Raw genomic sequence first — 10,721 nt, 5'->3', positions numbered from 1 at the left:
CCCTGGGATCATGACCTGAGCCGAAGGCAGACGCTTAACCATCTGAGCCACCCAGGAGCCCCCCCCCCTTTTTTAAGATTTTGTTTGTCAGCACAGCAGGGGGAGCGGCAGACAGAGGGCGAAGCAGGCTCCCTGCTGAGCAAGGAGTCCGATGTGGCACTCGATGCCAGGACCCCTGGATCACGACCTGAGCCGAAGGCAGACACCCAACTGAGCCACCCAGGCATCCCCGTTTTTAATTCTTAATACTGTTCCCTGGCTGTGTGAAGACAAGTACCTGCATCAAAGGCTAATGAGACTTTAGGTAACAGGCTTTAAAAAGTAGCACCATGCTCCTCCTCTGGGTTGAGCTGCAGGGACAGCTGCTCTTTGGCCTTCAGCTGACCTCAGAAACTAGAAACACTTATTTCAGGCTTTGTCCCATTGGCCACTGTGGGCAGGAATGGAAAACACCTGCCAGGTGTTGCCATAAGATCGACTTGGCCAACAGGAAACTTTTCTACAAGCTTTGCGGCTTAACAGTAGCCCCTCCCAACCCTGCCTTGCCTTGGCGTCCAAACCACAGCACGTGTTGAGCGCCCCCTGTGTGCGAGGCTCAGTAACCCGCAAATAAGGGTAGCGCTACGCTTCCAGGGCTCTTAGGCATTTTCGTGTCTTCCCAACCACCCTCCTGCTAGTACCTCTTGTTCCTATTTTACAAATGAGACTTATCGACGAAAAGAACGTTGGGCCGTGGGAGAGGACACGTCCCTGTGGGTAACTGACCCTGTGACCTTGAGCAAGTCGCTAGCCCAGCGGGAGCTGATCCTAAGCTTTCTCCCCCCGGGAACACCGTCCCAGCTCACGGTCACGAGCTCAGCCGCCGCTGGAAGTGGGTTTCGAGACTTCGGCCCACGCCCCGAGCGGCAGGCGGGGCGGGTAGAAGCGTTCTGGAGCTAGCGCCGCGCCTCCGCCGCTGAGACCTCGGAGGGGGGCGCCCGGCTCCGGATTGGACCGAACTACGGCGCCCGGGAAGGGTTGCTTCGTGCCTCGCGAAGACGTCCCCTCCCGCCAATCAACGCTGGCGACCCGCCCTTCTCGTCGCCGGAAGCAGCCGTTGCCCCGAGCAACCGCAACGTCCGGCTTTCCGAGTTAGCGGCGGGAAAGGCCATGAGTAAAGGCCGGGCGGAGGCCGCGGCGGGAGGTAAACGGGGCGGTGGGCGCGGGGGAGACCGGGCGGGGGGCGGGCGAGGCGTCGGTTGAGCGACCCCCCCACCCCTGTCCCGTCTCCTCGTAGCCCCCGGGATCCTCCTGAGGTACCTGCAGGAGCAGAACCGGCCCTACAGCGCCCAGGACATGTTCGGGAACCTGCAGCGGGCACACGGACTGGGCAAGGCGGTGAGGACCCTCTCCTGGGATTCCTCCCCTTGGGTCCCCTCGAATCAGTCTGGGGTGCTGCCCTCTCGAAGCTGCCATTCTAGCCTCGGGCTTCCTAAGGCTTGTCGGGCGCTTCCCGATCTGGGGCTGAAATTCCCGCTGCCTGGGCCCCCGAAATCATTCCTCTGATTGCCCGCCCGTCCCCCCCGTGCCCCCCCCCCCCCAGGCGGTGGTGAAGGCGCTAGAGCAGCTGGCCCAGCAAGGCAAAATCAAAGAGAAGGTGTACGGCAAGCAGAAGATCTATTTTGCCGACCAGGTGAGGGAAACCTGTGCAGATTATCGCCCGTGTGAGACCCCGACATTAGGTGAACCAGTCTCTAGAATGAACTCTCTTCTGGAGAATTTGAGGCACCCCATGAAACTCAACCTGTCTTACGCCATGAAAAGGGCCCCAGGCACCCTTTAAATCAAGGTGGGTACTCCCCTTGCTGTGACCCAGATTAGTGGGACTTCCAGATTCAGGACATGATCGATGACAGAAGACCCTGAATTGCTGCTGCCAGGATCCATTCCCGCTTGGAAGTTTCTTTTCCCAGGCATCTAGATTAGAACCACCATCTGCCAAATGATTCGCCTTCTGTCCCCACCCCTCACTCCCGACATAGATAACACTAATTTTGTATCTCTGGGCCAGCCCACCACCTGGAGCCTTCCAGACCTCTCTGAGTCAATACTAATATCGCTAAAGTAGAATGCCTCATCTCCCTAAATGGGCTCCTCTTACCTGCTTCTACCTCTGGAATCGCGCCTCACCCAACCCAGAGACTGGGGAGTGAGTCACTCTTCCCTTTCCCCACTGCCCTGTTGGTTTCCCCCCTTCCTGACTCCGCCCTCTCCTTTCCATCAGGTGTTCCTCATCTCTCCTGATACCCTCCTAACATCTGCTCTGGCCTCCTCAGCCATCCTCAACACTGCAGCCAGAAGGGTCTAATCGGCAATAGTGCCATTGCCCGACTTAAACTCTAGCGCCCCCTAGAGCAGGGAAAAGGTCCTTGGAGCCTCGGCCCCAGGCTGCCGCCTGCCTCACTGTACCTTCTGGGTCCATTCACCAGGACTAGACCATTTAGATGAGCTTTACTCCTGTGTCCTTCCTCTGCCTGGAGCTTCAAAGACCCTTCTTCCTCTTCTGCCTCTTTGCTCAGCTAACGCTTACTCATCCTTTAGGATTCGCCTCAGGCATCACCTTCTCCAGAGACCTTCCCCGAATTCTCTAATCGCCTCTTCTTCAGGAGCTCACCTCTCTGAGGGATGCTGTATTGCGTTTATCTTTCTGCACGTCTTCACACTGGACTGCAGCTCTCCTAAGGCAGCCCCACTTCTCACTCGTATTCCTTTGCTCAGCACCCCCACCTCAGGAGCTAACATCCGGGAGACACTGAATACTAGTTTAACTGAACCAAACCACCATTAAGGCTAATTTTCCTAAAGTAGGTTTCATTATGTGATTACTCTAATGAAGATTCCCTAAGGGAGAATTTTGCAGATTTTGTTCTGTAAAGGGCCAGACCGGTAATATTTTTGTGCTTTGCAGGCCAGATGGTCTCTTGTCACAGCTACGCAGCTGTCACGACCACTCCTGTCTGCCACGTAGACAGAAGCGGCCCGAGACAGTATGTAAACGGGCAGGCGTGGCTGTGTTTCAATCCGTTTTTGTTTTCAAAACCCTGTATCTGGCAGGACGTGGCGTGCAGGCTGGCCCTCCGCCTCTTCCTAACCTGCTCCCCGTCACCACTGACAAGACCCCCGCAGAGCCCCAGCGCGGTCCTTGGCAGCAGCTGGTCTCAGGGGACGGGCTGCTCAGACTTGCCCCGGAGTCCCTTCAGCACTGCCCGCCATGCCTCTGTACCTGTCCCGGTTCTTCCTGTTGTGGGAACGTGCCACTTGGGTAGCCCTACCTGGGGAAGAATGTTCCTTTACTCCTTTAGCCCAGTGAGCGGTATTGCCACTAAACCGAGATCTCTGCCCTGTTCGCATCCTGCCAGCCTTGAAGCCCCTCGAGGACAGGCCTCGGGTTTTAACTTCTTGTTTAGACCTTGTTAGTTGGGACCAGCACTAAACTGAGTGGTTTCTCACAGGACCCTCCTGCTGTTCTCCCAGGCCCTCTGGAGGGTTGGGGAGCCCCACGTTCTTGCACGTGTCTGATGCTGCCCCCTGCTCCCAGATGTGGCTTCCCCTCCTGTGCCTCACATCAGCCCCCTTGTTTTTCCTCTCACCTCTGGCAGGACCAGTTTGCCATGGTGAGTGACGCCGACCTCCAAGGCCTGGATGCCAAAATTGTGGCCCTCACGGCTAAGGTGCAGAGCCTACAGCAGGGCTGCCGCCACATGGAGGCTGGTAGGACTGGGCAGCTCCCGAAGGGGCCCCTAGGGTCACGGTCAGTCTAGAGGTCAGGAATTACAGAGTGGATGGTTTTGTGTCAGTGAATCTCTGCTCGGCTGCCACAGGCATCATGTTAAAAGAGAGAACAGCTCATGGCTTTTTTTTTTTTTTTTTTTTTAGATTTTATTTATTTATTTGAGAGAGAGAATGAGATAGAGAGTACATGAGAGGGGGGAGGGTCAGAGGGAGCAGCAGACTCCCCGCTGAGCAGGGAGCCCGATGCGGGACTGGATCCTGGGACTCCAGGATCGTGACCTGAGCCGAAGGCAGTCGCTTAACCAACTGAGCCACCCAGGCGCCCCAGCTCATGGCTTTTAAATATAAGTGGGCAAGACATGCATTTGCTTTCCCTAACATTATCAGTGTCCTGGGCCCACACTCCCTCTGTGCCTGCTTTAACTGGCTACAGGGAAGTGTTCAACCTCACTTTACCACCACTGGTAGATGAAGGAGGAAAGAAAACTAGAATAAACTGGTAATTCTGTAAGCCTTCATCTCTGCTGAGCATTTCCAGAATATGGAACTCTTTCTGGACCCTGTGTGTAGAACCTAGAGCAAGGTGGGGGCCCAGTCTCCTGCCTCAGGCAGCACCCACTGGGAAAGACAAAGCCCCATCTTCAGGGGTAGGAAGGGACCTCAGAGAGCTATGGTTTCAGAGCTGAAGGAGTTAACTAGTGCCCTGACCACACCGGAGATGCAGAAAGAGATCCAGGAGTTGAAGAAGGAATGTGCTGGCTACAGAGAGAGACTGAAGAATATAAAAGCAGCCACCAACCACGTGACTCCGGAAGAGAAAGAGCGGGTGAGCTAGGAGGGAGGGGTGAGCTGGGAGGGCCGCGGGGAGCAGGGCGGAGCAAGGAGGCGGCTGGCCCCCACCTGCCGCCGAGCTGAGGGGCTAGAGGCAGCTGTTGTCCGTCCAGGTGTACAGCGAGAGGCAGAAGTACTGCAAGGAGTGGAGGAAGCGGAAGAGGATGGTGAGTGTGCGCGCTCCGGGCAGGCCCCGAGAAATGGCAGGAGAAACCGCTGCCCAGTAGTGCGGCTCTGCCAGGCGGTGCCCACCACCCACCTGAAAGGGGTGGTTTTGTTTCTTGTCAGGCAACAGAGCTGTCGGACGCAATTCTGGAAGGATACCCCAAGAGCAAGAAGCAGTTCTTTGTAAGTGGTTCTCTCTCCCGTCCTCACTCCCCTGGGCGCTCCGTCCAAGGAGGGCTCATTCACTTGTCTCCCTGCCCCAGGAGGAAGTCGGGATAGAGACAGATGAGGATTACAACGTGAAGCTCCCAGACCCTTGAGTGGTCCTCCTGCAGGACGGGGGATGGAAAGAGAGGTCCTGGGCTGGCTGCCTCCTTCAGGTCGGCTGCTTTTTTTGTTCCTGCTTTCTGCCTTTGGGCAGAGCGGCGGGGAGAGGGGCAGGGGCCAGAGTATGGGGCGCAGGGAGCAAGCGAGCCCACAGCGGATGGTCAGACTCCTTTCACTGGCTGCATTCCAGTTGTTTGAACTGAATGCTCAATCTTGGAACAGCGCTAAAGGAAAGCATTTGGCAATATTTATTGTAATACAATTTGATATATAAATACTTAATTTCCTCTGGATAACCAAATGTCCCAGATGTCAACCCTGAGGAAGGCTACAGGGTAGAGAGAGGCTACTGTACACAGCATTCAAGGAGCCCAAGGCCTTACCCAGGACTTCTCCGGGCTCTGTACCCCAGGAGGCCTTTAAATACCTTCTCTACCCCTTCACCCTGGCCCCAGGTCCTGGGAGAAATGCACATGGCACGGAGATGGCAGAGACCCAGATACACTTGACGGGAAGGCCGGGAGTGGTTTTGAGGCCCAGTTCATTTTCCAAAATTGTAACTTTAGCAAAATTGCACTGTTGGTGTTTAAAAAATTAAAAAAACAAAAACCTTTTAATACGTAGTGCTGTGTCACACTCCTCTGTGCTGTGCTCCTGCCTGTGGGGACAGAGAGGGCAGGAGCACGCAGGGAGCAGGAAAGGAGAGGCAGTGGAGTAGGGCAGGGTAGGCGAGGGCAGGATCCTGGCAGCCCGAGCCCAGGTACCAGGCGGCCTGTCACACTTCATGGCTGTGGGAATATCTCCTCGCATTCCTTTCTTCCTGTCCCGCTACTGCCAAAATGGCCAAACTTGGTCCAGATGTTGCCCAAATCTGGCCCAAGAGACCAAACCAAATGCAATAGTAGCTTCCAGGTATGTGTAGATAAGGAGCAAAAATCTGAGGCTTAGAAAGGGAGAGGCCGGGAACTCTTGGGGGTGCCCAGAGCAGACCCCCCGCCCGAGGACTTTTATGGGGAGGGGGAAAGACAGTAGGCTCGAGTTTTGTGGTCAACATAATAAATTAAAGCTTTCACAAAACAAACACCCCAGCCCCACTGAGGATGAGGGGTGCCAGGGAACCAAGCACTGGGAGCCAGCGGCCCCGTGTGCAGCGTCGCAGTCCGACCTCAGAAGCCCAGTGGCTCTGTGGCCAAGCAGAGTTGGCTCTTCTGCGGGTTCCGGGAGCCAGTCAGTACAGCTGGTTCTTCAGCTGGTGCAGGACGCCAATCACGATCTCCCGGAGGGTCTGGCGGGGGCAGCAGAGGGAGACACAGCTGACGCGGACGCAAGGACAGAGGCGAGGACGGAGCCGGCTCGGGGACGCGCCCAGGCCAGGCGTGCTCTCTAGAGCGCAACAGGAAAAGCCCGTGGGCCACACTGCCGGCTGCAGTTTACTCTGAAATGTCCGCGCAACAGGATGGGGAAAGGGGTGGCCCAGCTGGCTACGTGGAAAAGCAAAGGCAAGAAACGGGAATGGTAACATTTAGGTGGTGGGTTCGTGAGTGTCAGGGTTGCAGTATGCTTAAAGTGTTTCCAGAAAATGTCAGGAAACAAAAAAGACTCCAGATGCAAGTCAAGCCTCAGAAAAGGCAACCAGTCCTCAGAAGCAGAAGACTCCCAGCAACAGCATTCACACGCTGCCCCCGTTACAAAGATTGACAAACCCCTGGGGCAAACTACTTCAACAGGCCTGGGGGTGGCGGCCAGGACTCTTCCCAGACGTGCCGTGTGAGTCCTGCTGCCATGGTGAGGGTGAGGAGGGCTACGCACTGGGCAGCCACACGGGGGCGGGGGCTGAGAAGGGGCAGAGCGACGCTTGCGGGACTTTAGTGCCCCATCAGTCTCGCCAAATGAAACCGTAACAGGAAAATCTAGGCTAGGAAGCAAAAAAGGGAGACACCCCCCCAAGAAACCTAGAAGCTGCTGCCCTCGCTCTCTCAACAAATTGGGACTTGGGCCACTTTGCCTGGGGGAGGGGAGGAGACCCGCCCCCACCCCACGGCCACTGCTGCCCCGTACCTGAGGCTTACAGTGCTCCTCAATCCAGCTGAAGACACAGGCTGACAGCTCCTGGAAGCTGGCCACAGAGATGGAGGCATTGAAGGACTGGAACAGGGAGTCCATGATGCCTTGAAACACGTTGAACTTGACCTGGTCAGAGACCTGGTCTTCCCCCTCGTGGGGATTGTCCTGGTGGGCCTTCACAATCTGCTCGTAGTTCCTGAAAGCAAGCAGTAATGGCTCAGGCACTGAAGCAGCTCCGGTACCCGAGGTTCTCCCCCAGGAAGGGGCTCCCGGAGAGCTGCTGGGAGGTAGTCAACATCGGCTAGATACTGCTTCTGGGACCGAAGCGGTGACCCCTCCCCACCCTCCCCTTCATGAAGCCCACAGGCACTTCGAGTATCTGCTGTGCGTCAGGGACGGCTGGGGGACAGAGTCCGGCCTCTAAGTGGCCACCTAAGGGAGGCAGAGGATTATCTGTCCTGTAGTAGCTGACATGACCTTTGAACAAGAGGAAGGTATGAACTGAAGTTGGCTCAGAAGCCCTGGCTACCCCAGCTCAGCGCCCCCCTTACACTTTCATGATCTTTAGGGCCGTGACGTCCTTGCGTAGCATGGACACCTCCTCCTCCTGCTTTTTCTTCTCCTTGTGCAAAAACTGGATGTAGTCAATGGCTGCGGTGGGGGGTGGGCACAGAGGAAGTTTCAACCAGAAGGACGAGGCTGACTTTGTTTCCCCTTCCCCCCTCCCTCCCCTCCCCGCCCCAGTCCCCAACTCCCATAACCACCCCCCTCCCACCAGGGCCAGGCTGAGAGTGGGTAGAAGGCTCTGGCCTCTTCTACAGCCCCGCTGGCCCCAACCACTCCCAGGGCTCTCGCTGGCCATACTCTTCTGCAGAACGATGGCTTTGCTGAGCTTTTGGGAGCCAATGGAGAAGTCCTGCTGCTGGCAGGTGGGGACGATGGTCTGAAGGTCATCATAGCCTCTCTGTGGAGACAGGAGGGGAAACCAGGCTTCCTTAACTCTGACGGATTAAGGCAAACTGGCTCCAAGCTTTCTCTCCGAGAACCGAGTTCCATGCTCAAACCAAAGGGGTGGGGGTGCTGGAAGGAGGGAGGTGTTCATGTCCGGGGCCTAGATGAGCTGCCCGCAAGGATGCCTGGGCTATCTGATGAGGTCGGGGCAGAGTGCATCTGAAACATAAGGCCCTCCTGCGCTGGCTGAGCTGCAGGCCTCCCCAGTCACCTTGATGGCGTCCCTCCTCTTCTGCTCAGCCTGTGTATGTGCTCGCCGCCGCCGGTCCTTGTAGGACTCCTTGTAGGACTCCTGGTGGTAATCGCTGTCCTCGTCATCTACGCTCAAAGTTGGGGGCGGGAAGAGGTCATTTTGAGGCCCAGTGGGCCCCAGCTAACCCACCTTGCCCCAGCGGGGAAGAAAAAACTAGTACCCAGAGACAGCAAATGGCCAGAAGAGCCTAATGTCCTAGATGAGGGGAGAGATGGGGAGAGCCTGTGGCTTACACTAGGCCTCCAGCACCCGCATGTGGATGACTGGAGCTTCCTGTCTAGGAAATATACTAAAACGATGGTATTTCTGAGCCCCCCCCCCAGGTGAGGGCATGTTGCTGCCTACCTGTATTGGGGACGGAAGAGGCACTGGTGGAACCGATGCTATTAGCTCTGGACACTACACTCCCCTTTCGGGTACTTTCTACAAAAAGCCCTGGAAAAGAGAGGTCCCAATCACTAAGGGGTAGGGCCGGGGAACACTATTAGACCCAGAGGCACCTGTGGGTACAATGGCTTCCTGACCCTTAAATGCTGACCTCTCCCTTTCAACCCAAAAGCCACCCATACTGGGTCATCCGCTTCCTGCTGTGCCATGCTGCAGTGCTCCTGTCCCTGGTGTCCACACTGCTCCGTGGGCCTGCACTGGCACCACTGGTTCACAAGACGGGCACCGTGACGGGGAGGGAGTGGCTAGCTCACTACTGTCATCGCCTCCCTGCTTTATGCTGCCTGCCCCCGTCCTGCAGCTCCTCCCTCTGTCCCGGGACAGTGGGCTGTGCTCAGAGGTGTGGCTGGCGAGACCACGGGAATCTACAGGGCTGCAGCGGGAGTGTGACCAGGGAGCCGGAGACGGTGGGGGAGGCACTCACCGGGGTCCAGGCTGTTGTCGCTGTAGGCATATTCCACCTGCAAAAGAGCAAAGGAGAAGCTCATTAGACCTCCGCCCGGGGACCGCACCTCCTTTCACGCGCGTCGCGCGCGCGCACACCCCCCACACACACACCCTCCCCCCAGGGTGCGCAGGCAATTGCGGGATGCACGCGCGCGGGCGTACACACGTGTACACACACACAGAGCGCACACATCCCCCTGGGGTGCGCAGGCGACTGCAGGGCTGCCCCGGGAGCCAAGAGCGGAGAGGCCATGGGAGCGCCGCCCCTCCGCAGCACCCCGTCTGCCCCCACCCCCGCTCCAGCGCCTCCCCAGCCCCCAAACCCTGCCCCCTCACACTCGTGCACACACGCGTCACTTGTCTCCCCACCTTGGCACGCGCGGGGGGAGAGCTGTCTTCTCTGCAGCCCTGGGGCCCGGAGGGCGGGGGGACCTTTGGGGACTGCAAGGAATCCCCTCGTCTTCCGGCCCCCCCACGTGCACGAGCCCGACCCGCCCTCCCCTCGCCGGCGTGCGCGCCCGCGGGGCTTGCCTTGACCCAGGGGTCGTCCGGAGAGGCGCCCGGCTCCGTCATCTCCGACCCACCGAACCGGAAACCAGCCCGCGGGCGGGCCCCCTGCCGCGAGGAAGAGGCGAGGCGCATCCACGTGACCCAAACCCACCAACCCACGCGCCGGAGGCGGAGGGCGGGGCGAGGGGCGCGCATGCGCAGCCCGGAAACACCGAACCCGTGGGCAGGGGACCCTGGCGTCGGAGCGGACGCGGTTGTCTTCTCTGCCCTCCCTCGGGGTGGGCGTCCCTGCTGCCGCGACGTGAAGTACATTCTGTAAAATGGGGTCCCCTCAAAGGGCTCGTCCGAACGGTTTGCCGATAGTTGTGTGCACGCGCTGTGCGGGCCCAGACGGCTCCCGGGGACGCGTGTCCCACCCCCACCCTTGCAGGCAGCCCGCCCGGTGGCTGCGCAGGCCTGGCCACCTGGGCCGACCCCGCCGGCCTGCCCGCTCCGTGAGGGCAGAGGCCCCGCCTGGCTTCTGGAAGGCCGGTCCTCCAACACGCAGCCAGGCGTCTGGCAGGAGACCAGTGGAAGAAACGCTTTCAGAGAGCCTGCTGGCTAACTTACGCTACTTTACAGATGAGGAAACTGAGGAACCTAGAAAGTCTGTAGCTTCTCGCAAAGCAGACAGCTACCCGTGACAGGACCAAGGCTGACCTCAGTCTGGCTGGCTTCAAAAGCCAAGCTGTTAACCACTGCACTCCTGGCTTCCAGCTCAAGGCTTCCAAAGATAGCCAGAGGCATCCGGGCAGGAAGCAGACACCGTACAGGCAGCACCCGGCAACAGTCATCTTTAATTCTGTTACAAGTTGCAGTGTCTGCCCTGGCCACAGTCGGCCGTCGGCACCAGGCA

General features: G+C 58.2%; 2 protein-coding genes across 8 annotated transcripts; one reads left to right on the top strand and one right to left on the bottom strand.

Moving 5' to 3' along the window:
- The first annotated feature begins 128 nt into the window (after positions 1–128).
- On the top strand, positions 129–5,703 carry PSMC3IP (PSMC3 interacting protein). Of its 5 annotated transcripts, XR_010408705.1 has the most exons (9): positions 131–1,183; positions 1,277–1,377; positions 1,583–1,672; positions 3,639–3,750; positions 4,452–4,597; positions 4,716–4,769; positions 4,891–4,950; positions 5,031–5,147; positions 5,550–5,703. XR_010408705.1 is itself a non-coding variant. In XM_064583300.1 (8 exons), exons 1-8 carry the CDS (start codon positions 1,150–1,152, stop codon positions 5,601–5,603), a joined length of 651 nt encoding a protein of 216 aa, XP_064439370.1. In that variant the 5' UTR covers positions 129–1,149; the 3' UTR covers positions 5,604–5,703. The 5 variants fall into 5 exon arrangements, 3 of the variants coding, with proteins under 3 accessions (XP_064439370.1, XP_045744843.1, XP_054366782.1); XM_064583300.1 differs by lacking the exon at positions 5,031–5,147 and having other exon boundaries at positions 129–1,183; XR_010408704.1 differs by having other exon boundaries at positions 4,891–5,147.
- Positions 3,893–10,138, bottom strand: MLX (MAX dimerization protein MLX). Of its 3 annotated transcripts, none has more exons than XM_045888883.3 (8): positions 9,686–10,138; positions 9,294–9,330; positions 8,768–8,857; positions 8,381–8,487; positions 8,023–8,122; positions 7,710–7,809; positions 7,153–7,354; positions 3,893–6,379 (listed from the first exon to the last, which is right to left on the bottom strand). In XM_045888883.3, the coding sequence occupies exons 1-8, from the start codon at positions 10,136–10,138 to the stop codon at positions 6,323–6,325; spliced, it is 1,146 nt and encodes a 381-aa protein (XP_045744839.1). In that variant the 3' UTR covers positions 3,893–6,322. The 3 variants fall into 3 exon arrangements, with proteins under 3 accessions (XP_045744839.1, XP_045744841.1, XP_045744842.1); XM_045888885.3 differs by having other exon boundaries at positions 9,848–10,138; XM_045888886.3 differs by lacking the exon at positions 8,768–8,857 and having other exon boundaries at positions 9,848–10,138.
- Positions 10,139–10,721: the final 583 nt, after the last annotated feature.

This window comes from Mirounga angustirostris, unplaced genomic scaffold (genome assembly GCF_029215605.1).
Source record: "Mirounga angustirostris isolate CCGP_5_RB_7025 unplaced genomic scaffold, mMirAng1.0.hap1 SCAF_17, whole genome shotgun sequence".
Taxonomy (NCBI): Eukaryota; Metazoa; Chordata; class Mammalia; order Carnivora; family Phocidae; genus Mirounga; species Mirounga angustirostris.
The sequence above is the reverse complement of the archived record's forward strand: the minus strand, read 5'-3'. Positions and strand labels throughout refer to the sequence as shown.

What these genes read in the sequence shown, in the direction of transcription:
- PSMC3IP (XM_054510807.2), top strand. Translation starts at nt 1,150, where the DNA reads ATGAGTAAAGGCCGGGCGGAGGCCGCGGCGGGAG. An exon ending in GGCGGAGGCCGCGGCGGGAG is followed by an intron (nt 1,184 to 1,276) that starts GTAAACGGGGCG and finishes GTCTCCTCGTAG; the next exon opens with CCCCCGGGATCCTCCTGAGG. An exon ending in GGAGGAAGCGGAAGAGGATG is followed by an intron (nt 4,770 to 4,890) that starts GTGAGTGTGCGC and finishes GTTTCTTGTCAG; the next exon opens with GCAACAGAGCTGTCGGACGC.
- MLX (XM_045888883.3), bottom strand. Translation starts at nt 10,138, where the DNA reads ATGTACTTCACGTCGCGGCAGCAGGGACGCCCACCCCGAGGGAGGGCA. An exon ending in CTCCCCCCGCGCGTGCCAAG is followed by an intron (nt 9,331 to 9,685) that starts GTGGGGAGACAA and finishes GCTCTTTTGCAG; the next exon opens with GTGGAATATGCCTACAGCGA. An exon ending in AGGAGCACTGTAAGCCTCAG is followed by an intron (nt 6,380 to 7,152) that starts GTACGGGGCAGC and finishes TGCCCCCGCCAG; the next exon opens with ACCCTCCGGGAGATCGTGAT.